Genomic DNA, 25,781 nt, shown 5'->3' on the forward strand with positions numbered 1-25,781 from the left:
AATATGGAAACTACCCCCAAATCCTTCTCTATTACTGTCTTTTGTCTCACCCCATCCTCTTCTGGAAGGTTTATGCTTAAACATTTTTCTGGGGTATGGCGAGAGTCTCCTTCTCTCTAAACCAAGGGTTCTTCACCTGACTCTGTGACCTTGGTTGAGCTTTAGGGGTTCACTAAACCCCTAAAATCTGCAGAGCTGTATGTTTGTGTGCGTTTTTCTATAGCTTATCTAGGCCCTCAGAAGGGTCCATGATCTCCCGAAGCTAAGAAGTGTTTGCTTTAAATGCGTTTGGAGCTTGGCCTGGACAAAGTGTTGGGTTCCCAGTAGGGCCTCAGCACTGCCAGCTTCCCAGGTAGAGCTGGGCTCTATATTTGAGGTGGGAGCATGAGTTTCTGGAGGTCAAAGAAGTTCCGAGCCGTGAGTCCTACACTAGCTGGGGAGGAAGGAGGAAAGACGCAGGACCCTCAGGCTTCACAGGCAGGCTGTGGGCTGTGTCAGCGTTAGAGAGAGAGAGGCATTGCCTGGCGGGACCTCAGAGGACCTCTCCTGGGCAAGCGTCCTTGGAGCCTCCAGGGGCCTGGTCAGGAGGTGAGCAAGGGGAGGCCAGCAGTCTGAAGTCACGGCTGCTCTGGGCTTGAGGTTCTGGGGCAGTGAGGAGGGCTGGAACATGGCTGTCTGGACAAGGGGAGGGGAGTCAGAAGAAAGGGAGGAGCCAAATGACAGTAACCCTGGGCATGGGAAGGAACTCTTAGGGGTTGTAGAGTGAGGAGAAGAGGGGCTTCCTGCTGCAGACTAACCCAAAGGTAGGTGCAGGGAGCTCCATCAATGGAGGTGCTGAGAACTGGGCAGGCGGGAGCCCCAAGGAACACATGTTGGAGGCAGCGAGCCTCTCCTGGCAGGGCGTCCAGGCGGGATGACCTCATTCCTTCCCGCCTCAGCGACTGAGGCTTTATTATTCCAGCGTCTAGGTAGACATTACGCTATGCTGAGCCTAAAGGTTAGCTGCCTTTGCCTGGGACTCTCAGGGTCCGCTGGGCAGGGGGGCCTCCCCTAACCCCGGCTGCCTTAGACAGCCTCTGGTGGGAAAAACTGGAACACCTCTCCTGGGGCTCCTCCACATCCGGGGTCCTCCTTCAAGTTTAGGGGCAGGCAGGGTGCTCTTAGGTGGAACTGGCCACAGTCCCCCTGCCTATGAGCATCCTGAGACAATTTTCTGCTGCCCACCTGGTATTCCTTGCAGGGGCAGTCTTGAAAAATGAATGTTGCAGGTAAAATAGAGGAAGCTTGAAGTCACCCAGGTACCATGTACTGGCAGAGACAAAAATCTGAGCTCCGAGTTGAATCACTCCATGCCTGTTCCAAAGACCTCCCGAGCCTGGCCGCCAGGACAGACGGAGCAGATTCCCAGTGAGCCCGGGGCAGCCTGTCCCTCCACCTTCCCCAGGTCCTCCCTGCGCTAAACCTGTCAGGATGAGGTCCCGCTGGCAGATCCACTAATTGCGCCGCTTGGAATCAGTCCAGGGTGCCCAGGGGGGCTGCCCAAGACTGCAATCCATTTAATGAGGACTGGGCATTTAGCAGGAGCTTTTTTTTTTTCTTCTGGTAATGAAACTTCTTTTTCTCTAAACGTTGAGGTCACTTGGGGGTAGGAAGAGGAGGGAGTTTGCTCGCTTGTTCATGGGGGGGCGGGGTTAGGGATGGTCCCCTCCCTTCTGGAAAACTCAGCAAACCCCAGAGAAGAACCCCAAGGTGTTGGCAAGTGCCTTGAATATTTTTCTTGCCGGGTACAGTTACAGAATGTGCTGGCAGGCCCCGAACCCCTGAGCCGGGATCCGTTTGGAACAGTGAGCCCCTCTGTCCCGCTTCTGATGCGTGTGGTTGTGTAGTCTGTCCCAGTGCCCTGTAAACTAAGTATTTGGATGCACAGAACTCCCAAGCTCAGTCTCACGCCCCCTACCAAAGGAAAATGGTCCAGGAATTTGAACGTGAAGGCCTGGGCCACGTTTACTCTACTCAGAGCCCACTCCTGGGGGCAGGAGTCATGCATGGGACTCCTGTGGCTTTGTCCTTCTGGTCAGAGACCTCAATCGCTCTTCTAGAATAGACCCATCACTGGCTTTATAGGTTTTAAATATCAACTGGCACCCTGAATCCTTCTGGGAAGAAGATGAGGCATCGGTGAACAAAATGATGGGTGAGCCACGTGTACAGTTACACGTGCAGACAGTCACTGTGTGGCCACCACATGTATGTGGCTGTTAGCCAGTGCTTCTCGGCAGAGCCCCTGTGGGTTCTAGATAACATGTGGCGTCCTGGGCCCACCGTGGGCCTCCTGACTCCAGACTTCTCTGTGGACTCACCTCTAGTGGGCCTGGGACTTGCCAGTTTCAGAGCCTTTGTTTGTGTCCATCCTAACGGCCTTCTCTCAACTCCTACTATACTTGGTACCCGGCAGTGATAGACCATGGGGACTTCACACTGAATTGTCACTGCCTGGTTTCCTATTTTGGTCTCTGTGTTGCTGAGACAGTGAACAGCTTGAGGCCAGGGGCTACATCTCTCACTCTGGAAGCCTCCGGGACCTGGTCTGGCTCTGGGTATGTGGTGCACACTTGGGGCACCCTTCCCAACAGTCATACTCATTTGAGAGCGCATGTCCACTGTGAAGAGCGCCTTGTCGGCAGGGAGCACTAGGCCAGGAGAAGGACAGTTCAGATCCAATCTGTGGTTTTCTCAGGTGAGTTAAATCCAGCTATTATGTCTGAGCACCCATCTTGTACAAGGACATTCCTGGCTACGGTAGAAGGTGAGGCAGTTTCATGTAATAAGAGTCGCCCACTGGAGTTGAACCATCCAGGCTGGAGACTCAAGTTGGAGAGGATGGCTTGGTTCCACCATGGGCCAAACAGGTCTGGGTAGTCTCCTGCCGGAGGAGCCATTCCTACCTGGCTGCCAGCAGCCACCACGGGTACCCTGGCGCCAACCTCCGGGAGAGTCTGGTGGAGCTGTTGGTCCCTGCGGCATCCTGAGCCGTGTTCTCTGGGGTCGGGGGTCTGCCTGCGGCCCAGGTTCTCAGAGCCGGATCCCAGCCACACCCTGGAGGAGCGAGTGGTGCACTGGTACTTCAGCCAGCTGGACAGCAACAGCAGCAACGACATCAACAAGCGGGAGATGAAGCCCTTCAAGCGCTACGTGAAGAAGAAAGCCAAGCCCAAGAAGTGCGCCCGGCGATTCACTGACTACTGTGACCTGAACAAGGACAAGGTCATCTCTCTGCCTGAGCTGAAGGGCTGCCTGGGTGTGAGCAAAGAAGGTGAGTGCTCGTCCCTCTGCTCCTGGCTTCCAGTACATGCCCCACCAAGCACAGGGACCAAGGGCTCCCCGGTCGATGGGATCCCAGGCACTCATTTATTCAGCTCTTTCCTGGGAGTTTGTTATGCTTCATGCCAGATGCCTGTACCCTGGAGGAATTGCTGTGGCGTACGCAAACTACTCAGCCACCCTGGGCTTCAATTTCTCCATCTGTAAAATGGGAATAACCATAGCCTCTACCTCTTAGGGCTGTTGTGCCGACTAAGTGGGACAGCGAGTGAGAGCATTTATCATAATGCCTGAGACATTGAGAAAATGCAATAGCATTTCAATATTACTGTCTTCTTCATGAGATTATTGCCTCTGTCAGTAGCACTTATCACACTGCATTGCCCTTTACTGTTCTGTTTCCCCTTGAGGCCATGGGCTGTGCCTTTTCGATCCCTAACCTCCAGCACAGGGCACAGCACCTGGGAGCAATCTGTTAGAACCTTGTCAAATGAATGAATGTATGGATAAGGGGTCTGCCCCTTGTGGCAGCATCATGCTTTGACACACTTGGAACCTGTGCTCATTTCACAGAGCACAGGCCGAGGCCAGTACTGGAAAGAGACCACCCAGTGTTAGTGTAGACCCCAGGCCTACCCAGCAGCACTCCCACGCTGAGCAGGGACGGAATCACAGAGGTCTGCAGCGACTCTGCCTTCGGCCCCCTGCCTGTGCTGATAGTTCTGGTCCACACAGCACACGGGCGTAGGGGAGGCAGAGTGTGGTGACCTCGGGTCCACAGAGCTCAGGGAGGCTCCCCACCTTCTGCCAGAGCTTGCCAGCTGATGCACAGGCCCTGAAGGCAGCCTCTAGCTCCGCCTCTGACTAGTTCTGCAATTTTTGGCAAGTTACTTAAACTCTCTGAGCCTCAGTTTCTCCATGTGTAGAATGGAGCTGATATTATCTACCTCAGAGATTTGGTGTGAAGATTTAACAGGTTGGTGCATGTGAAGAACTTGGCTAGTTCATGGTGAATGTACAAAAGCAAAGGAGTAATAATAGAGGGGCACACCCCCTGGCTGAAAGCAGCTTCCCTCGCCCCTCTGCTCTGGGGAGCAGCAGAGGGCCACTTGGGTAGATGGTTGTAGGGAATGGAGCCCATGCCTTGGTCATCTGGTGTCATGTGGTGCCCTCTGGTGGGCCGAGAGGGGTTTGCATGCCAGATGGGGGGACAGAGGCAGTGGGGGGAGGACGCAGTGTTTGGGGGTGAATGTAGCTTTCGGTCTGCAGGACTGATTTTTTTGGAAATGACTCCTGAACACAGGTATTTTTAGCAACCAGACTTGTCCCTGGGAGCTAAATTCTCTGTAGCATAAAAAGGCCAGATGCTCTGAGAGCCGGGCCTCTTTCTTAACTGGTCCTTCCCAGTTTATAAAGTACCTTCATCAGGAGTATTGGCACCATCCTGTGAGACAGGCAGGGCGGAGACTAGGTCACCCATTTTTAAAAAATGGCAACTTCCCCCTTGAATTGCTCAAGGATGCCGCCTGCTCTGGGTCCAGGCCCATCTTCCCCGCTGCCCTCCTTGGTGGTTAAAGTGAGGTTCTGGAAACAGAGAGCCAGGTCTGAGCCACGAAAAGCTGTGCCATCGCCAAGCCTCAGTTGCATCATCCTGCTGTGGGGATAATTTCATCATTTTCTGACGATCATATACAATCGCTATGAGGAGTGCGTTGCATGGCTGAGGTGGAAGGGATTCATGCAGTGAGCCTCACAGGGGAGAGCTGGTTGCTGCTGGCTGTCCGTGTTCTTCCCTGTTTCAGCGTGGTGGGCAGGCTGTGGAGGGCTCCTCTTTACCTGTGTAGGTCTCTGCTCACCACTGGGAGAAGCAGCTGCTGGCTCTGCCACTTCCCACCTGCCTGTCCTTCCACGTTTGCTTCCTCATCTGTAACACTGGATATGCCAGCATCTACCCCGTGCCCACCCTGCCCTGGGTCTCTCCCTCTCAGGTCTTCAGGAAGGTTAGCATAACTGGAGGCACGAGGAGCTGTGGTTGCACAGGGCCAGTGGGTGGGCGTGGACTCTGCAACATTTCATGCTTCTCACGGCCCTTTCTCCAACTCCACGAATTCAGTCGATCCTCAAGGCAGTCCTGTGAGACAGGCAGAAGCAGCATGGCCGTGGTCCTAACTCCCCTTCTGTAGACCGGCCCGGAGGGTGACAGGGCTTGCACAGAGTCACATGACTCCAGGGGTCACAAGGAGCCGGCCCAGCCCTTGGTGTGCTGCCTCCCAGCTCCCCTCGCCTCCTTTAGGAGATGCCCCGCAGAAGCCTCCCTGTGGGGCAGAACGGGTGTTACAGAAGACACCTGGAACCCTGGTTAAGTCACTCAACTGCTCTGAGCCTTGTCAAGTAAAGGGGCTAGACCAGTTGATCATAAAGATTCTCCCGCCTCTGACATTCTGTGACTTGGAGAACCAGGACCCAAGAAGGTTATGCAAGTGCCCATTGGCACCAAAGCCCTTCTTAGCCAATACCTGAGGGATTCCAAGGAGGCACCCGGTGGGACGCCTGGCCTTGTGGAAAAGGGACTTTGCTTACCGGTGTTGGCTAGCAGTGGGTTCACTCACCAGAAAAGGGCTGCCGCCACCCACAGAGCAGGAAGCTCCGCCACGCAACCCCGGCTCTTTCCCAAGCCCACCCTTCATGCTGGGGCTTAGAGGGAACAGGGACCCAGGGAGAGAAGACGCTCTACCCGTTCTCTGGGTGAAGGCCACTTGAGTGTCATATGTTCCTATTTGTTGCAGGTGGTAGTCTTGGCAGCTTCCCCCAGGGAAAACGAGCAGGCACAAACCCATTCAGTAAGTTGCCTTCTTTCTGGGGTCCGCTCTCTGGGCCCCCTCATGCAGCTTTGGTACTGCAGCGGGAGTGGAGGGATTGGCCAAGGAACCTAGCCTCCCATTAAAAATTTTTTTTTGCTGAGTAGCAAGAGAAAGGTTGGTTAGTGCTGTGAGGATCCCACCATCCCCACCTGTAAACAAGCACCTGCCACTTCTGCTGGCCTCGGGTCAAGAGGCTGGCACCTGGGAGAAATATGGTTTGGGCAGAGAGCACACCCCAGCTCTCTAGAATGCCAAACTTGTTCCAGTTGCCATTGAGATGCCTCCTGGTGGCGAAGGATGGGCTGGTAAGATGTGGGCTTATCTGCAAGTCTAGGCTACCTGTGTCCTGTCCGGCCCCATATCTAGCAGCAGGTGGAAAAGTCTGCTCTTCGGGGGAAATTGACAAAATAGTTGGATTTCTCATAATCTAAACGCTAACTTCTTGTTTATACCTCTCCTTCTCAGTAGGACGTCTCGTCTAAGGAGCAGAAAACCAAAGGGCAGGTGGAGAGACCAGGGAGGCAGGACGGATCATCAGACACCTAACCTTCGACGTTGCCACAGCCCAGCCACGGCCCATATAACATGAGTGGTGCCCACCGTGTTTGCACTTTTAATAACTCTTATTTGCGTGTGTTCTTTTGGTTTCATTTGTAAACACCAGTATCTAATACCACAGTGGGAAAAGGAAAGGGAAGAAAGACTGTTTATTCTCTCTCTTATTGTAAGTTTTTGGATCTGCTACTGACAACTTTTAGGTTTTTTGGGGGGGAGGTGTTGTGGGACTGAGAAGAAAGAGATTTATATACTGTATATAAATATATATGTAAATTGTATAGTTCTTTTGTACAGGTGTTGGCGTTGCTATTTCTTTATTCCCTCTCTCTCCTTGCTCTTTGTTGTGGGAGTTCTGGACACACGGCCCAGCTTCCTAGAACCCAGGACTCAATCCCCAGCCCATCTGCATCTCGTTGGAAACTGACCCATGTGCATGTGGATGGGATTCCTGTGATTATACGCAGACTCCCCCAGTCCTTTCTGGTGGGAGGAGGGCATCGTCTCATGCCATAGCTGTTGTTGGTGGCCTTCTCAAGGGAGCTTGGGTTGGAGGAGAGATGGGAGTTGTCCCTGGAGGGGGTGAAATAGTGAGCTCAGATGCAGTCCTTCCTGTTATCCAGACCTCAGGTGGCCCAGGATCCTTAGGTAGACCAGTATCCTAATGACCCACTGTGCAGGTATCCTCAGAGTATTTGCATTAGGTCATTTCAAACATTTTCACCCACATTTAGCACCTACTCTGTGTAAAACATGAGCAAGAGGAGAAAGACACACAGTGGAGCCTTTTATTTAGATGTCTGATGTTTAAGCAGCAGAAGGAAGAGGGCAGAAAGCGTCCTTGGCAAGTGCTGCACCCACAGGAAGGCTTCTCACCTGCAGACCCCCCAGATGAGGCTTCTGAGACATGGCCCTCTCAGGCCACCGGCTCAGACTGGGTTTTACCTCCACTCTCTCCCACCCCCATCCTCAGTGGTCAGCACAGCCTGAGGGAGGAGTTGGGTCCATCACCTTGTTGGTAACTGAATGGTTTTATTTTTAACCCACATGCTGAGCTTCTTGCTGTTTCCTCAAATGTTTTTAAGGGCCTCCAGGCTCCAGTCCAATTCCAGAGGGACCCTGATCTTGGGCCTGCTACTTCTGCCTCTGTTGGAAGTGCAGGAGCAATAGCCCAGCTACAGGCAAATGCAGGCCTAGCTTTCCCCTGACTTTTTACCAGAGTTCCAGTGGGGGCTGCCTCACCTTCAGGGCAGATGCACAGCTTCCTCTGCCCAGGGGACCATGCCCACTCAGAGCAACAAGCGACACTTAGAGCCTCTTTCCATGAGCAGCCATGGCAGCAGCGAGGGAGGGCGAGTACCCCAGGGCTGGTGCCCTTATCGGGTTGCTCTTGGGGATCTGGCCTTACCTCGTATTACATCCTAGTATTCCCATGAGTGCACCCACTTTGCAGGCTGTGTATCCCACCTTGGGCTGGGAAGCTCTGGCACTGCCAGTCGGCCCCCTCAAGGCCCGGCTCGGGAGAGGGCCCCTCAGGGAGGAGCATGGTATTTTTGGGAAGTGATCTGGAGATTCTGGCTGTTCTGGCGAAAGTCCTAGCTTGCGTTGGGGATGACAGGAGGCCCCGTCCCAACCCGGGGAGGTAGAAAAGGAGCCCTCGCCCCTTAACCTGGCCCAGAGAACTCGGTGTGCTGGACCTTCCAGGAGACCCAGTCCCCTGCTCTGCCTGTAGGAGGCGTGGCAACGGGGAAGGCACCTCCTGCAGCAGTCCCCCCTCCCCGGCCGCTGCCTTCTCACGTGTGTAACTGTGTTGTGCGGATTTCCTTTGTGAGGAGGGAGGGACACTATTTGTAGCTTGTTTTATGAAAAATAAAAATGGGTAAACTTTGATGGCTGTTGCCTCTTTCTTTGGGTGGCTTCCTCTGATGGATGGGCTTCATTTCCTAAAAGACTGGGGGCAGGGGATGGGAAGCTGGAAGCACCAACCCCCTTGTAGAAAAAAACAAGAGAGCCAGGCTGATCATCTGGTCATTTACTCCCAAGTTCCTGAATGACCCACACAAGGCCACAAGTGTGTCCACCAAGGAGGTTGCTTTTCCAAGGCACCCTGATCTGCCCTGTGGCATAAGGCTTTTCCCCATGGTATAGGTGAGGACAGGCAGAACTTGACCTTTCTCACATAGTGCCACCCAATGACACCCTCAATTCTAGGGCTTGGATCACTGCCCCCCTTCATGTGCCAGGTGGCACCCCAGCCAGGGCAACCCTGATCACACATGATGGTGAAAGGGCACTGGATACTTGGATGTCATCTCTCCACAAGACGATAGGCACATTGCTAAAGGCCTCGTGAGAACCAGTCAGGAGAGACCAGGATACGCTGCAGTAACAAACACTCCACAACCTCAGTAGCTTAAATCACAAAGGTGTCCTTCACTCCTGCAGCATAGCCATCAAATGTCAGCAGGGGCTGCTAGTCTTCACTGTCCTCACTCAGGGACCCAGGCTGAGGGAGGCTCCATCTTCCATGATTGTGGAAGCAAAAAAAAAGCAATATGGTGAACTGCACCGATTCTTAATTGCTGTGGCAGCTTCTCAGGTTAGCTTTGGCTTGCCCACTGTGCAGCTGGTGCCCAAATGCTGGCTCTCAAATGGGACCCATGTCGCATCCTAGGGAGGGGCCTTCCCACTGCACAGGGCCTTTCTGTGGGAAGTCCAGCTCTGGCTTGACTTCTTCCATACTTTCCCACGCCAAAATATCCCGGCCTACTTCATTCTAGGGACTCTGCCTTTGGTTTCCAACACTGGGTCTCACACATGAGCAGCGTGCATCGGATTCACCTGGAAGGCTTGTTAAACACAATTTACTGGGACCCATCCCCAGCGGTCTGGAGTCTGGGGTGGAGCTTGAGAATTTGCATTTATAATAAATTCCCAGGTGATGCTGATGTTGCTCATCTGGGGACTATACTTTGAGAATCATTCATTTAGAGTTTGGTTTTTAACATCGAATGGGTCCATGTACACATTCTGGTTGCTGCTAAGAAGCAGTTTTGTGACTCTGGGCAAATCACCTGTCGACCCTGAGTCTCAGTTTCTTCGTCTGTGAAATGGGGATAATGACTCTTTCTCAGACGGTGGCCATGGTGATTCAGTGAGACAACAAGGGTAAAGCACATGGCACAGTGCCTGGTACAAAGTTGGGGCTCAATCTCTGTGAGTCATCCTCCGCCTGCTCTTCCTCTGCATCATCAATGACCTTTGGTGCTGGCAGAGCCTGGAAAATCACCTGCTCCAATATTTGTGCATGAACAATCCAAGACCTCACAAAGTGAAGTGGCCTTCTCCAGATCCAACACCTAGTTTGTGGTAGAGCCAGAATTAGAATCCACTGCTCTTGGCCCTCAGTTTAGTATTCTTGATAGCACCAATTTGGTACAGCTAAAGAGGGGTATGATATACATGAAAAAAAAAAGTATTATTTGTGGAAGGAGGGTGTCTACTGTGATGGTAAGTAGTGTGTCCTGTCAGTATCTAAAATGTGAGGTGTTTAGAGGTATAACTTGCTGAGGCAGTGAAATGAGGTGGAACTAGCACAACAAGATGTACATTCCATTGCAAACAAAGGTGTAATGAGGGGCTGGGCTCTGGGGAGATAACTCCTTGAGGAAAAGCTAAGGGTGAGGGGACAACTTAATGTCAGTAGCAAAGCCATGTGGTACAGCAGGGCAGGGAGGGGCACCAGTTTGGCTCTGAGAACTAGTTAGTGGTGGCACCTAGATTAGTCCCTGGTTCCTCTTCTGAACCCGCTTTCCCATTCTCTGTGGTTCATCCCACCTTCTCTTTTGACAAAAACCTAACATCTGAATAACCCAGAAATGACTGCAGATCTTGGGACTTGTCAGCCCCCATAATTGTGTGAGCCAATTCCTTATAATCAATCTCTCTCTCTCTCTCTCTCTCTCTCTCTCTCTCTCTCTCTCTCTCCCCCCCCCTCCCTGGGGACATATGGGTACAAATGGATTTCATGATTTTGCATCTACAACTTAATTGGCTAAAGGGCAATTTTCATTTTCAATTTAATGGCTGGCGAAGACCATTAACAAGCCTTTTAGCCAAACCCTTCTCCCCACCTGCCTTTTGGTGTCGTGTCCTGTTGAACTCTGTACTCGAGCCATGCCAACTATTGATACTGTTTCACACCCCCCCCCCAGGTGCCTTTGACTGCGCTATTTCTGTTTGTCTATCCTTCAACACCTAGCCCCCTCACCAAGGCGAATCACTGTTTATTCTTCCTTCAAGATCCTACTTAAATGTCACATTCTCTGGGGAGTCTTGCCCAGGTCTAGGCTTTGTTCCCACGGCGCTCTGCTCGTGTCCCTCAGAGCACTACGGACACAGAGCTTTACTTTTCACTTGTACCTCGGGGGCTCCGATGCTTCGTCAGCTCCTTCCCATCACTTAGCTTTGGGAAAGGACACTAGACATACAATGTGCTCGCTACCCTCCTCTTCTTACCTGAGTTGTTCAGACCAGGAGCGGACACCTGACAAAAAGCGACCAGGCCATAGGCACCCCAACCACCGTGACACGGCTTTCTGCAATGGATTCTGCTTTCTGGGAATGGCCTTTTGGGGATGGGAAATTGACCGCATTCTCCTCATTGGGATGTTCCAGTTGGTCGTGGGGAAACAGAACCTTGGGGTGATGGCATAACATCAGGGCTGGTGGCTGTGGCCGTCCATGTACGAGATGAGCAAAGCAGAGGAAGCAGCCTGGGAGGAAGGAGGGGACAGACCCACAGGGAAAAGCAAGGACGGGGAGATGATGTGCTTTGGGGGAGGGAGAGAGTGGCCTCGGTTCCTGAGGGTTTTCAGGCTCCGGGGCCTGCCGTGCCTCCTGCCTTGGGTTCCAGAGCCCCCACCCTACCCCCAGGCCTTCACAATATTGCCTCCCTCCATTTCTGGAACTAGTTTAATGGGTTTCCATTTCTTGTAACCAAAAGAGCCTTGGTTAAAAGAAGTTTTACCTCCCCCTCTGGACTGTGAGTTTCTTGAGGTCAGGAACTTTATCTCACCCTGTGTGCATCATCGGAATGGAGCTCGGAGCATAGCGATACATTCATTGAATGAATGAAGAGCAAACGAATGAATGACATGCGTCCTGGTAATAAATACAGGGTGCTGCTTATATTACAGGGGCTGGAATCCTGCCCCCCCCCCGCCTTTCTAATACAGAAAGCTCTCGCCCCTTTAATCATCACAACTCCATTGCTGTGTCCTCCAGCACCTGAAGTCCAGATTTTGACAAGTGGGATACCCCAAAGTACTTTTTGCTTTAAAAATTCTGAGTCTGGCATATTGGCATCTGAGGAGACGACAGATACACATCGTAGATACAAATAGGAGACGACACCTTCGCCTCAACCACATCTGCTCCAGAAGAAACCCCAGGCGCCCCCGGTACCATCCCCTGAAGAAACGTCGGGCGAAACAAGCTGTATTTAGAGAGATATAAGTGTAGCTTTTATTTATTTTTTTTTAACCAACCCAACATTTCCACTGGCAACCGTCAATATAGCTTATGACATGAGCACTGTTTCTTTTTAGTTATTTCTTTTTCTTAAAAAAATGTGTTTAAAATTAAACAGGTGTTTTTTAATTTCTTTTTTCCCTTTAAAAAATGTATTTATGTCAATGCAGAAAGCCTGAAGACCTGTGGGCAGTTTCGTGTGATCTCACATGTTGTGTGCATGTGTGTGTGTGTGTGTGTGTGTGTGTGTGTGTGTGTGTTTTAAAGCCAGGTCCTTTCAGAGTTTGTTGGGAGAAGCTCTAGAGGGCATGGCAATCTCTTTTCCTATAAACCCAGGCTCCATGGTATTATGGCAACTAAGATCCTCCTACTGGGGCGAGAAATAGCCCTCAGGCTGGAAAAAGAGCTTCAGGAGGTTAAACAACAAGCAGGAATGTGAGGGACAGGAGGAATTCCAGTTCCTCTCTTGTGAAAACGCTTTCAGACATGACCTAGGGGTCCAGAAGTGGTGAAAGGAGCCCCTTGTTTTCTTATATGCCTCGCCAAGTTTTTGCGTTACCTCAAGAAATATAGCCAGGCCTCTTAGTTCGGTGCATCAGACAGCGGCAGGGGTGGGTGGGTGTTATGTGTAAAGCTGACCTTTCTCAGAAGCACTGACATTTTAAATACCTTTCCCCTTAAAGATCGCACCAGTGGGACATCTCATCTCTCCTGCCTCAGATACAAAGCCAAAGATGCTCAAGAAGGCAAAAACCCCTTTTGTTTCTTTCCCCAGCCGCCCTCTGCTGACACTCTCCACTCCTAGTTTTGTCCCTCATCTTGCATTTGGTGGGTCTTCCTGCAGAAGACAGAGCACACAGATGTTGACACCTCAAGAGAGAATTTGAAAGGCTTGGGCAGGGACAAGGACAATGACTTCTTTTAAACTTGACTTTGACGTAAGCAGATGAAGCCTCTCCCGCTCCAGTCACCACCGGGATCTTTAGTGCCCTGCGTGGGTGTGCAAACTTACTTCTACCCAACGTCACCAGTCCACTTAAGAACTCAGAGGAAAAAAGGAGATGGGGGGACAGGACCTCGGCAGAGCCGAGAGATGGCTGTCACCCAGTGAGAGTGGGAGAGTGGGTCTGAAAATTCACGCCTCTATCCATCGGCTCAGATCCTGGGTTCCTCCACAGCACCTTTGTCACTAACGTCAGAAAGAAAAGACAAAACGAACAAACAATGAGCAAAACCTAATGGAAAAACGAAAGCAGCCACGATGACAATTACAATGAAAAGAGAAGCTCAAACGGGCCACATGGCTAAGACTCATTTTCACACCCGCCAGGTGAGCGAGAGGACCGCGGTGCATCGGATTGGACAGACGGGGGGACCCTGCCCCCGAGGAAAGCAGCAGCACAGGGGTACTCGTAAGGTGAGCTGGAAGATGGCCGAAGGCCCTGACCTTGGCCACAGGTCAGGGACACGACTGGGGAGACAGGTGGAGGTGGCTTTGTTGCTGTGGTTGGTTTGTACTAAATAAAATACGCGGTAAAGTGGGTGTTTCCTCCATTCTGTTTGATTGATTAAGACTTGGCCCTTTCAGATCACCGCCAGGGCGTAGGTCGGGTGAAGTTCCTGGGGCTCAGGTCCCAAAGCTGCTTCTCCAGGGCAGCTCATCCTGGGGAGGTCCCCGGTGGGGAAATGTCCTTCTCTCAGGAGAAGTCCTAGGCCTGCCCTGCTGGAGGCCTCGTCGGTGGCTCAGAACCCCTTGATGTAGCAGTAGGCCTCCAGCGTGGAAAAGAGTATGTAGAGGAGCCACAGGCTCACCAAGAGCCAAGTGGTGGCAAGCTTGCAGCCGCGGGGGCCGCCCAGCTCCCCGCCCAGGTGGGGCCGCCTGCGGTACAGGAGCACGCTGATGCAGACGAACGCGAAGATGGTGAAGAGGGTGACGGAGAAGGCCAGCGTGCCGGCGGACACGTGGAACTCCTGTCCCTGCATGGCCCAGTAGATGGCGGCCACGGACCAGGCCAGGCCAATGCCCAGGAAGACGTTGACCGCGTTGCTGCCGGTGACGTTGCCGACGGAGGCGTCTGCGTACACGTCCTGGGTGGCAGCAGCTTTGCTGGCAAACATATCTAGAAAAGGGCAGAGACAAGTGGGAGCTGGAGGGAAGCCAAGGTGAGGAGGGCCTGCCTCTGAGTGTGTGCAAAAGGCAGCTGGGCCCCTCAGGCTGAATCCGGGAAGGAGCGACAGCTCCTCTATTAACAGGCTGTGTGGCCTTGGACAAGTAATGTCACTTCTCTGAGCTTCCCGTTCCTCATCTGCCAGAGTCTGAAAGATTTCTAAGGGCCTTTCTGGTCCTGATATTTACCAAGTGGGTTTATTGACTATATCTTTCAGTAAGGGAAGTTTGCTATCCCATAATACCTCCCCCGGGAGCCTTGACATCCTGAGAAGCTGCTTAGAGCAGACGCCTGATTGTAACTGTCACGGGGGGGGGGGGGGGCATTTTACTCATGGAACACAGACAGTTCATTGCTCAGTGCCCGTGGGCTCAGCACTGTGCTAGGTGCTGCTGGATTTACGGGGACAGAGAACAAGCTGGGGAACCATGATGAAGACACACATGCAGGTGAGCTGTGGACGCCAGGAAGAGGGGGCTCTGCCTCTGCAGTTAGTATGTGAGCACATGGCCCTACAGGCTGTTTGACTTTAGATGTTGGCATGGACTGTAGGCACTGGAAGGCCCATCAGGGACATCTAGCCACCCTTTTATTTTACAAGTAAGGAAAATAAGAGTCAAGGAATCCACCCAAGGTCGAGTGGGAAATTAGCAAAAGACTTGACCCTAAAACCCTCATATAAGGGCCCTTTGCATACCATCGCCTTACCTCCAAAGAGTTTCGGCCAAAGCCACGGAACTAGCTGAGGAGCCCATAGCATAACCTTCGTCAAGCCCCGAAGGCTGCCGCTGTTCCCCAGACCAACTGCAAGAACTTGGAAGTGCCCCAAACTCTCTCCCTGCTCTCCCAGCTGCCTCCCTGGTGTCAGTTTTCTCAGATCTCTCTGAGAAAACTTCCTGCCATTGCTTGCCCATGATCTTGCTTTTTTGCCTCTGATCCTCTGCAATTTCTTCCCACGTCTGTTCCTTTTCCCATTATCTGCTCCTTCCTCTCTGATAGTTCTGGTCTCTGGAGACCTGAAGAGCAGGCATCCCACGCAAAGCCTTTCCTGGACCCTCCATCTAATTTTCTACCGCCTGACACATTTCCGTAAAAGCCAAACCTCTTGCATCACCAAAGTGTAAATAATCCCACTGGTCTGTGCTGGGGTTTGGGGAAGAGGTTCTGCTAGAGGGTGATGTCGATTCAGTTACTCTCCAGAAGGATTTGTTTTCCTGGTCCTGGAAGGGTTCCCCTGGGTCCAGCCAGCAGAGTCCTGTCTGATGAGATTCAGCCTAACCCTCTTACAGGAAGACGCCCTCTCTTCCTGTAGCAATTGGGAGGCCAGCAGGGGTTCAGGGTTCAAGTAAGGAACCTGAGCTAATGCAGTCCCTGCCCACCTGCTAACTGCCATTCATCACTCCAGTCCAGCTTACATCCATCCTCTCTTCGAAGCCATCCCTGACCCAGCCTAGCCCGGGCCCCCTGCTTTATACTTGCACAACCCCTGTACTTTTTCTTTACAGAATTTATCGAGATGGTTTTAATTATAGTAGCTGAGTGTACTCTCTGCAGCTAGATTACAAGCTTCATGTGGAGAGGGGAAGCATGTGTGTCTTACCTCCTACTGTAGCCCCAGCAACTGGCACAAGACTCTATCAGGCTCAGCAAATATTGGTCTAATGAATGAATAAAGGCATGCCCGCTCATCTTCTGGGGTTTGTAAGGAAAGAATATGTAATTCATCATATGAAAGGACAAGGGATCGCTAAGCTTCCTTTGCCTGATCCACTGGAAGACACTTTATACTCACAGGTGTCCTTCTAAGCCAGGGGTAGGGAACGTCCAGCCTGAGGGCCGGATACAGCTGGCGAAACCATTTGGTCTGGCCCCGCTAAGGCAAGCGCAGGCGGGACTCAAAATTCAATAAACCTAGGAGCTTTTTTCATAGCTAGTTTTTAAGTTGATAATTTTGTATGGCCAGTAAATGAAGTTACAAATATCCAAATGGCCCTTGGCAGAAAAAAGTTTCCCCGCCCCGGTTAAGCAGCGGGAGGCCAACAATGCCTGTGGGCATATCTGTTGTGACACTTTCAAACAGGCTAGTCTTTGGCCTCTCAGAGACTTCTAGAGGGAAATGGAAGGTGAACAATATCCATATTCTTTGAATTACATTGTTTGAGGCCTATTTATATAATGTGGAGGTTAAGAAATTGGGCCATTTACTTGGGCGGACAACTTAACCTCTGTGGGCCTCCGTTTCCTCATCTGTCAAGTGGGCATAATAACTGACCCCACTGAATAGGGTTTTGGTGAGCATTACAGGGATAGAACATGTAAATTGCTTAGTGCCCGACTCATCAAGGTGCTCAAGAAATGTTCGCTGTCACTGGTAATGCTATCATTGATCTCCGATCGACTTTGTGCACCTTAGGGGCAGAGGGTCCTTACCCACGGATCTGAGACGGTAAGAAAGACAATGAGGCAAAGGGTAGGGGTCACTGAAACCCAGTAATGTTCTCTTTGCAAACCCAAGCGTCCCTCACTCTCACCTGGCACAGAGGTGCCAAACGCCACGAAAATGACGGCCGTGACTGAGTCCTTGAGGCCAATCGTGCAGCCGAAGTGGGAGGCTAGGTCCCCGATGACGGCCGTGAGGACGCTGATGATGAGGATGGAGACGGAGAAGCAGGCCCAGCCATTCCAGTACCCCGTGGGGGGCACGCAGGCGAACAGCACCTTCCAGAAGACGGTCAGGAAGTGCATGACGTAGTCGAAGCAGGACGGCAGCCTCTCCTCGCCCGACTCATCCTCCTCCTCGTCCCCGGCTGGAGGCAGATAAAGAGGCCAGGAGGGCGGCGAGGTCAGATCCCGCTCCCCAGGAGCAGCAGCGGCCGAGGGAGGCTCCGGCGCGCTCCTGGGCAGACGGCGCGGGCCGGGGCGCGGGCACCGGGAAACAGCTGAGAAACGGGAAGCAGGCTGGGGTGCCCCATTGGTCAGTTTGAGTGCGGGGCACAGGGGGACAGTGGGGACAGGGGAATAAGCAAGAGAGGAAAGAGATTAAGAGCTAGCATGGGAGAAGGCGAGAGGGCCAGGGCAGTGGGGGAGAGAGGAGGGGAGGTGGGCGGCCTGGTCGCCTAGGTGAGGAGGAGCGAAATCAGTGCTGTGCCCACTCTCGCCGGACGCCAGCGGGGCTCCTCTCTAATTTTCCTGACATGACTGCCGCAATAACCTCGTGGTTCTGGTCGTTAGCAGTCCCCAGAGGCACGACTGTCATTCCCGATCATGCGGGTGTACCAGAGAGCCAGCGCCGTCCTCCAAATACCCCACGGGACAGAGCGGGCTTGGGCTCCGTTTGTCCTTGCCAGGAAACGTGGGCAGACTTGCCCATTCAGCAGCCGGGAGAGGATGTGCTGAGGCACTCTGGCGCCTGGTCAAGGGCAACCTCTGGAATGCTTTGACACAACTCTTGGAGGCTGGGTTTCTAAAGAGCAAGAGTCAGGACACCCGAGTTCCCACTGCAACTTTGCCACAAAGAGAATGTGTAACTTGGCGTGAGTCACCTCTTGTTTCTGAACCTCAGTTCCCTCCTTTGAAAAGGGAGGGGGTTGGATTAGGTGGCCTACATTCCATTTATTGTCTCTTTAGGGGCAAAGTAAGGTCACGGGGGAGGGGGGACTGGGAGTGTCAGAAGCAGGCGCTGGGAAAAGTGGGGCAGCCGGGGCAGCCGGGGCAGCAGCCTCTCTTCCTGGCTGTGCTTTGCAGAGGCTCTGGGGCCTCGGGATGTGACCCCAGGGGTTGCCATGACAACAAAGCCTCCCATGAAGAGACAAGGCAGTGCAAGGAGGCCTCAGTGGTGCTGAGAGGCAATACTGGTGGTGGTGTGCGAGCCTTGGCATCCCCATTCCAACAGGTCAGTGGGGACCTGGCTGTGCTGTGGTCCCCAGTGAGGGAACCCGCCAGTAAATGCCAAAGGAAAGGTTTGGAACCATCCAGGGTGGAAATCTGTCACAGAGTCACAGCAAAGACCTTATGAACTCCAGATCCCAGGTCTCTAAATCAAAACAGTCCCTCATTTTACAAAAATGAGGGCCAAATGACTGAGAGGAAGGAATGATGGAAACCAGAATTTATGGAGTTTGGGTTTGGTACCAGACTCGCTTTCTTTCTACTTACTTTTCTGAGAAATGTAGCATTAGTTCCCTTTTTGGATAAGGAAACTGAGGCCCAGATAGGATAACTTGTCCCAATTCAGATGGCAGAACCAAGACTTGAATCCAGAGATAGCCATGCTCTTTCGGTCACCCCACGATTCTCGATTCTTTTCCAAAGTGACCCAGTGAAACAGACAAACATCTGGGACTAGAGCTTGGAAGACTAGACACAGAGGCCTTCCTGGAAATTGGCGGGCTATGGCTGTGGCTGTGCTACCTGCTTCTCCCAGCAGGGCCTGTGCCCATCCTGTGACCCTCTTACCTGCACTGACGGTGATGGCCTCCATGAATTGGTCCTTCCAGGAGTGGGTCCCCACGACCAAAGCCATATTTGTCTTCTTGATCAGTTTGTCCACAGTACTCTGTCAGGGAGAAGAAACTTGGAACCATGAGGTTAGAATGCTCAGAGCCGTTGAGGAGTCTGGTGTTTCAAGGGAATGAGAGGCACCCTGCATCCCAGGGTGCTCCACATGCATTCTGCAAGCTATGCGTGGAATGGCCTTAGGGGACATCTGCTGGGACAATCCTTCTACTTCCCTTCTCTTCGGCTGTGACCGCTGACACTGGATATGTAGAGCGATACAATCGAGAATAACCGTAATGGTGTCAATAAACCTTGCCCTGGAGTAGTAAATTTTAGTATCTTTGTTTTAAAAATATAGTTAAACCATAGCAATGGCACATCTAGGGGCTTTGTAGCCCGTTTATTCCAAATCTTATGTGTCCTCACAACATTCCTCAGATACAAAACGGCCAGCTCTACAAGTTCATATATTCAGTGGTAAAACTGGACCAACACTCTGGGTCGTCTACCTCCCGCCCCATTACTCTAGTATTCAATTAGAGCTCACTTATGGCCTGACCTTGAACTCATAGGACTCTTCAATGATGACCTCTAGTTTGGGGTGTTTACCCAATACTGGCTTTCCCATTTCTGCTATCCTCCTGGCCTCCTCTTCCTCCACAGTCAGCTTCCTGTCTGTCATCTCTGCAACAAAACAAAATCAGACTAGCTTTAGCACGTTCTCCATCCCCTAAAAGTCTAAAGCTCAAGAGCATTAGGCCTAGGCAGTGGGCAGAAAGCAAATAGCTCTTGGGAATGGGGATTCTGTGTACTTTTTGGTGCCTCTTTGTATAAAGTGCTGAACACTCTATGACCATCAGACCATAAAAGGCTTCCTTGTAGGCCTGGAATGAGCCCCTCTCTTTCCATTTTATACCACAGTGGGCAACCTGACCCAAAGACCTTCTGAGAAACACCTCCGAGTGAAGTCCCCAAAGCATTAGGTAAGCTATTGGCGAGATGGGAACATATCTCTTGACCTTCAACAATTTTGAACTTTTGTGCCTGACTGTTCAGCTACTTCATGTAAAAGCTCTTGGTGGTCAGGGGCACATTTAATCCAAGGGTAATGTCCACTGGTTTGTGTTAACATCTGCTTCCAGCACTCACTCTTGACACTGCCCCTTTTATAAAAGAGAAAGGGGGATGCTTCCAGGACTACCTACATCATACAAGTGAAAATTATCCTCACAATGAGAAACCTGGAAGACTTGTCCCCAAACTTCATGATTTTTCCAATGAAAGATCACCAAGGTTTCTATAGGAAGCAGGCATGTTTCTTCCGGAACACAAATATTTGTTCCAAAACACAACAAAAGAAAGGTCTTCCTTTACTTTCTTCTGAGGCTTTCCTTTGTCCCGCAGCATCTTGACTCATTTACCAGTGGTCCCTTCTCAAGCTGAACGGTTAGGAATGTTTTCCAGTTCAGCTGGAGGGTCTGTGTGAAGACCACTTCACTATGAAGACGTGCTTTCTGGATTAGAGTGAAATAGAGATTGAATATTTTTATTCCCCTTCGATTAGATGATTGTTCTTGGCAGCCTGTTTCTCTCAGAGCTTGTTTAAACATTTTCCCATCCAAGTCCACATTCTTGCATGCAATTAATCCTTTTATTCGGTGCCTTAACGGCTTTCATTCCACACCCTGAGTATCCTAGGGAAGTGCTCTGGTCTTTGGAAAATCTCAAGGACAAATTGGGTCAGAGGCCAAGATCTCCTTTTCTATCTTGGGAATTGGTGACACATGGGGAGAGGTCAGACTCAAGCTCTTGAGGTTGCAAGGAAAGGAATTCTCTGAATGGACTCTAAGCCAAGGGTGTAAGTTACCAAACAGAGAGAGCCCATTTTATATAAGGATTTTCTTGGTTGGCCTGAACGAAGATGGTGAGAGAGTGCGCAGAGGATTCCTGAGCTGGCTGTTTTACTCAGGGCTTCTGGCACCAAACACAGAAGGCAATTCCAAAATGCTTGGGAGCTGTCCGTGGTGCTGCCCTGATGCTAGTGCTGGTGATGCCTTTCAGAAGTAATTATTTCTCAAGGTTCTGGGTTCTTCTGTATACTTCTTAGTCAGCAGACACCCTCCAGCAGCCTGACCTCTTTTAATTCTTTAATTCTGATCCTCTTATTAGTTAATTCTGAAGGTAAATCTGGGTATATCCAAGGTTCTGGCTATGAAGTCAGTGATCTTAGAAGCCAGACTGCAAGCCACTCTGAGAAAAAGCCTTTGGAAAAAGACATAGACTCCTTTAAAACATGGGTAGTCTGTCCCCATCCCTGTGGGTTATGGCACCCACAATGACTATTCTGGCAGCCACAGTATTATTCCCTCCCTCCTCCCCAACTCCCCATGTCATACTTTACATGTGCCACGAGAGCTTGATTCCAATATAATGAGCTCTCCAGTGACATATAAATGTACCTGTCTAACCCCTTGCCTAGCAATCAATCTAGCACTATATCCACCTGGCAGGATATTGATCAGCCCACTGACCTGTCCACCCCTGTGGTGACAGTCAGTTTTTCCATCTAGCTTTTCTGTAGAAATGTCTTTGACAAATAACCAATCCTCTATCTTTGGATCTCCCTCAGCCCAAGAGAGGTTATACACACACACACACACACACACACACACACACACACACATATCTTTTCATTGATTCCATTTAAATCAACTCTCATTTAGTGTCTTGGTTTGGTAGTCATTCTTCCCTTTTCTCATTTTTGTAATAATCATCCTTTAAGTTCAAATACTTTCTTGGGAGAGTGGTAAGTCTCAAACCTGAAAGGCCGTAGTGATTCTGGTGGCGTGTTTATGTGACTCTTCAGAATTCCAAGTAAAGAGAACAAATGGCAGGCGATGCTGCTCTGCAGCCTGAGTAGACTCTCAAATCCAGAAAGGGGAGGGGGACTGGTGGAATAGGATGAAAAATCAAGCAAGTATTGGAAGAACAAAGAGCTCTCCAGGCCGGACAGGAATAAATTGCCATGAATGCTCGACACACACCCTCGGAGAGAAGTGGGGTGATGCAGCCAGTGCCCTCACTCCCGGGCCCCAGACCTTGGTGCCGCAGCTCAGGAGGAACGTATTTATTTTCCGTCTTTCACCACCAGGCACCGCTCATCGTGTTCGCCTGTGCTTCCAGGACGATTCACACAAAGACTCAAAAATTTCCAGTAATTTAAAGTCTAACCAAGGGCTCCTGAATTAAAGGTCTAGTGGGTTGAGATAGAAAAAAATAGAAAACAACACCTTCGTTTCCTTTTTAATCTTCTATTGGCATTTGAGCAAATATGCTGGAAGAATAAAGAAGCTTAAGTTAAATCATAGTCTTTGTCAAGTATGACTGGTGGGAGGTGGAGGCAAAAGTTAGAACAAAGAAGCCCAAATGTCTTCCCAGGCAAGAGGATGAGTGAAGTGGAGAAGGGACACCCGGTGCTAGGCATTAATACCCTGGGAGACTAGTGGAAAATACGGGGTTGGAGGGGGTCCTTATCCCGTTGGTATATGGAAGAAGCAGGAGGCCAAGGAAGCTGGAGTAGTTGTTGTTGTCGTCATTGTTTTCAGAAAAGGAAATGTAGGGGTTTGCCTACATTTCCAGGGAGGCAAATGTCCTTACTATATACATTCCCCCTTTCTCAAACCCAGCGTGTAGCCTATCGGTGGTTCTGAACACCAATAAATTCTATAAGGTGCTTTGCCTCTTAAATGACCCAAATTTTGTATATGTTCAAAGAACTTATAAAATATTCTTTCAAAATATATTGAGACATCCTGTATAGCTCACTCTGCCTGCACCACGAGCTATAGTACTGCTGGATGTGATGGACACGCTTTCCTCTCTGCTCACAGTTAGATGTTTATCACTGAATCCCACTGATTCGAGCATACTCTCTGAGTAGGTGTGTGTCCTACAACAGGCTCTGGATTCTGCATGAGAATCTCTCTAAAGACTCCAAAATTTCTATTTCTGGACAGGCGATTATCCCCAACCCCCAATGATATCTTAATTCTTCTTGTTGTTCACGGTACATGTGACTTCAAACACCAACAACAAGTAATTCAAAGTTCTAGCAATTTAAACCTCAGCTGTGCTGACATGGAAGATCTCCAGGATGAAGTACAATTCCAGATTCTTTAAAAATTGCTTTTCATGTTCTCACAGCAGCTACAGATTAGTTTCCCCTGGATCACTCAAGATCAAAGTATTTTCTTTCCAATCCCATCATGATCCTATTGGGAGATTCAGCTCTGACTCTCATCCTCTCTTGCCTCACAACCTGAGATGACAGATAAATGAAGTCTCGAGAGAAGGCTATGGCCCACCATCCCTTCCTGGTCCCAGAAAGGCCCAGCCTCTGCCTTTACCCACAAACACCAACAGAAATGGTGCTCAAGGAATTGTCTATTTCCTTACGATTACTTCAAGTGAGGAAATAAATCACGTAGTCTTTAGGAGAACTTGTCATGTTAACTTGAGCTTACAGTTCCTATTAAATAAATCACAGGACATTTGTCTGAAACTAAAATCACAGCACTGGCAAGAAGCAGAGAAGAGGGGCAGGGCACTTCTTACCTGAAGACAACAGGAGCGCTGCTCGCAAATGGATACCGGACAAGGGGAGGAAAGAAAAGGAAAAAGCATTAATGTCCCATCTTGAACATGCCCCCAGGCTTTGTGGTTGCAGCAGCATAAAAAACAATGAGTTTAGAAGGTGAGAGCTCTGCAGCCACATGCGAAAGGCAGCACTTGGAGCATGCGCCGCAGCGAGAGGTGTGAGCTGCTGGAGAGACGGCTGAGCGCCAGGGCCCTGCAGTTATGAGAGTTTTCCCCACCCCTTCCCTTCAGCTCCGAGGGCCCGGGCTAGAGGCGTGAGGGTGGGGAAACCAAGTGGGTGAAGCAGACAGGGTTGGTCGTTCATGATCTCCTAAGGAATCGGGTTATCGCATCCATTCTGGACAGGAGTGGGAACCCAGTTACCATGAAAACTGTATACAGGCTGCAACCCTGCCAGAATAGCTGGCTCATCTGTGCAGAATATGACCCTGGGGCTTGGAGAGGAGCTTGGGGCACTGAGTAACGGTGTATAAGAGTGGAAGCATGCCCCATTCTATGTCTTCTATCCCTAACCTCATCATTAGATCATGCTCCACCTCCCAGTGCCCATGACATTTTCTTGGCCACAGATGGCTTCATAGCTACCATGTTGGCCCGAACTTTGAGTTTCCCTGAAAGAAAGACCTGGAGGTTGGGGCCGGGCACTCCTGCCATTTTGCATCACCTGTGCCTAGCAAAGACACTGCAACTAGTAGTTGTTCAATAAAGGTTTCTTATTTGCTGACTGTTTTGGCCATTGCATTTTTATAAATCCCATGGTGCTACATCTCTGGATGGTGGCCCTTTTTGTTCCAGAAAGGACAGGCTAAGTCCAGATATTCTGGACCAGAGAGACTGTGATCTTCATAGACTGTAAGTTATTCATAGATGAGAGATGACAAATATAGGTCCCTACATGGACTGGGAAGCTGAAGTAAAGATGTACCCAAACTGTTTTAGATTTTAACATCCAAAAATAAAAAGAAATTCTTGTGACATACCACATTTTCATCTTGATGGTATCTTAATACAGCCCCTTACTCCCTGGCTCTTGTCAAACAAAAGTCTGGGAATACCCTGCCACATCCTCCTGGTGTAGCTGGTGACTGATGGAGATTGCTGAGGAGGGAGTCAGAGGGAGGGTGTCTGTGAATTGTTTCTTCTAAAAATCTCTAGGAATACAACTTAGACCTGTGATCCATCACCCCACATTCACAGTCCCTGAAGGCACATGTGGATCCAGAATGTTTATGGTACAAACGCAGGGAGAACAATAATTGGCTTTTTCTGATTTCTCCCATATGGAATTCCAAGGGGTAATAGATCAATGGATCTCCTTACTATGAGACAGACAGACAGACAGAGATAGATAGATATAGATAGATGATAGATAGATAGATAGATAGATAGATAGATAGATAGATAGATAGATAGATAGATGATAGATAGATGATAGATGATAGATGATTGATAGATGATAGATAGATAGATAGATAGATAGATAGATAGATAGATAGATAGATGATAGATGATTGATAGATGATAGATAGGTAGCAAGAGAGGTTGGTCATTCCACTCTTTCTATGGGTCTGCATGGAAGAGCCCTTCCAGGGCCCCACATCCAGTGGAGACCAGAGACCCAAACACATCAGGGCAGGCAGGGAGGCCAGACAAGGGGCGGCTCTTCCATAAGGTCCCTGCCTCCCTGCTTTTCACTGTGACGTGCCTCCCAACACCGGGATCATCCCCGGCACAGCCAGTTAGCTTGCAGTCGGCTGCAGTTTCACCATCGTCCGCTCATGCTCCACATGAACCTGAGATTTTCCACCTAACAGGTAAAGACGGGTCAGTGAGTTCCATCTAGCCCAACTTTGAGTGACACAATACCTCCCGGGTGTTTTTCCTGCTGCTGCTGTTGAGAGAAGCTGGAGCTGAACTTTCACCTGTATTGATCCCCAGGGTCAGGGGAGAGTCGACTATCCCTGCTCAGGCACGTCAGGGACAAACAGGAAACAACATAGCTCTGTGAGTAAACGGAAGCATTGGGACGGTTTGTGAGGGCGAACCTGTGGATGTAGTAAGAGGAGGCACACACAGGCCCCAATCTTGGGGGAGAGTGCTTTCCCTTCCCACCTGAGACTTTCCATGCCCAGGCCCAGGCCCCACAGCCTTCACTATGCTACTCAGCATTGCTCTCAGAAGTGCACTTCTA

The 25,781-nt window shown here is 50.6% G+C and overlaps 2 protein-coding genes across 15 annotated transcripts in view; one reads left to right on the forward strand and one right to left on the reverse strand.

The window, feature by feature from the left end:
- SMOC1 (SPARC related modular calcium binding 1) overlaps nt 1–8,627 on the forward strand; it is a 135,270-nt gene extending 126,643 nt beyond the window's left edge. For 2 of the 8 annotated variants that reach the window (XM_081151293.1, XM_081151295.1), the window contains exons 11-13: nt 3,069–3,313; nt 6,108–6,161; nt 6,648–8,627. In XM_081151293.1, coding sequence (XP_081007419.1) covers nt 3,069–3,313; nt 6,108–6,161; nt 6,648–6,664 — 316 coding nt within the window. In that variant the 3' untranslated portion in view covers nt 6,665–8,627. The remainder of the gene's footprint in view (nt 1–3,068; nt 3,314–6,107; nt 6,162–6,647) is intronic. The other 6 variants (XM_081151294.1, XM_081151296.1, XM_081151297.1 and 3 more) reach the window with 3 other exon arrangements.
- A 3,608-nt stretch (nt 8,628–12,235) lies between these two features.
- The window catches only part of SLC8A3 (solute carrier family 8 member A3), a 163,883-nt gene continuing 150,337 nt past the window's right edge, over nt 12,236–25,781 (reverse strand). For 6 of the 7 annotated variants that reach the window (XM_081121301.1, XM_081121299.1, XM_081121300.1 and 3 more), the window contains 5 exons: nt 23,549–23,566; nt 19,494–19,618; nt 18,893–18,992; nt 16,969–17,244; nt 12,236–14,389 (listed from right to left, as the gene is read on the reverse strand). In XM_081121301.1, coding sequence (XP_080977427.1) covers nt 14,013–14,389; nt 16,969–17,244; nt 18,893–18,992; nt 19,494–19,618; nt 23,549–23,566 — 896 coding nt within the window. In that variant the 3' untranslated portion in view covers nt 12,236–14,012. The remainder of the gene's footprint in view (nt 14,390–16,968; nt 17,245–18,892; nt 18,993–19,493; nt 19,619–23,548; nt 23,567–25,781) is intronic. The other variant, XM_081121305.1, reaches the window with a different exon arrangement.

The sequence above is a fragment of the Miniopterus schreibersii genome (genome assembly GCF_964146895.1).
Source record: "Miniopterus schreibersii genome assembly, chromosome: 1".
In the NCBI taxonomy this organism is placed as follows: Eukaryota; Metazoa; Chordata; class Mammalia; order Chiroptera; family Miniopteridae; genus Miniopterus; species Miniopterus schreibersii.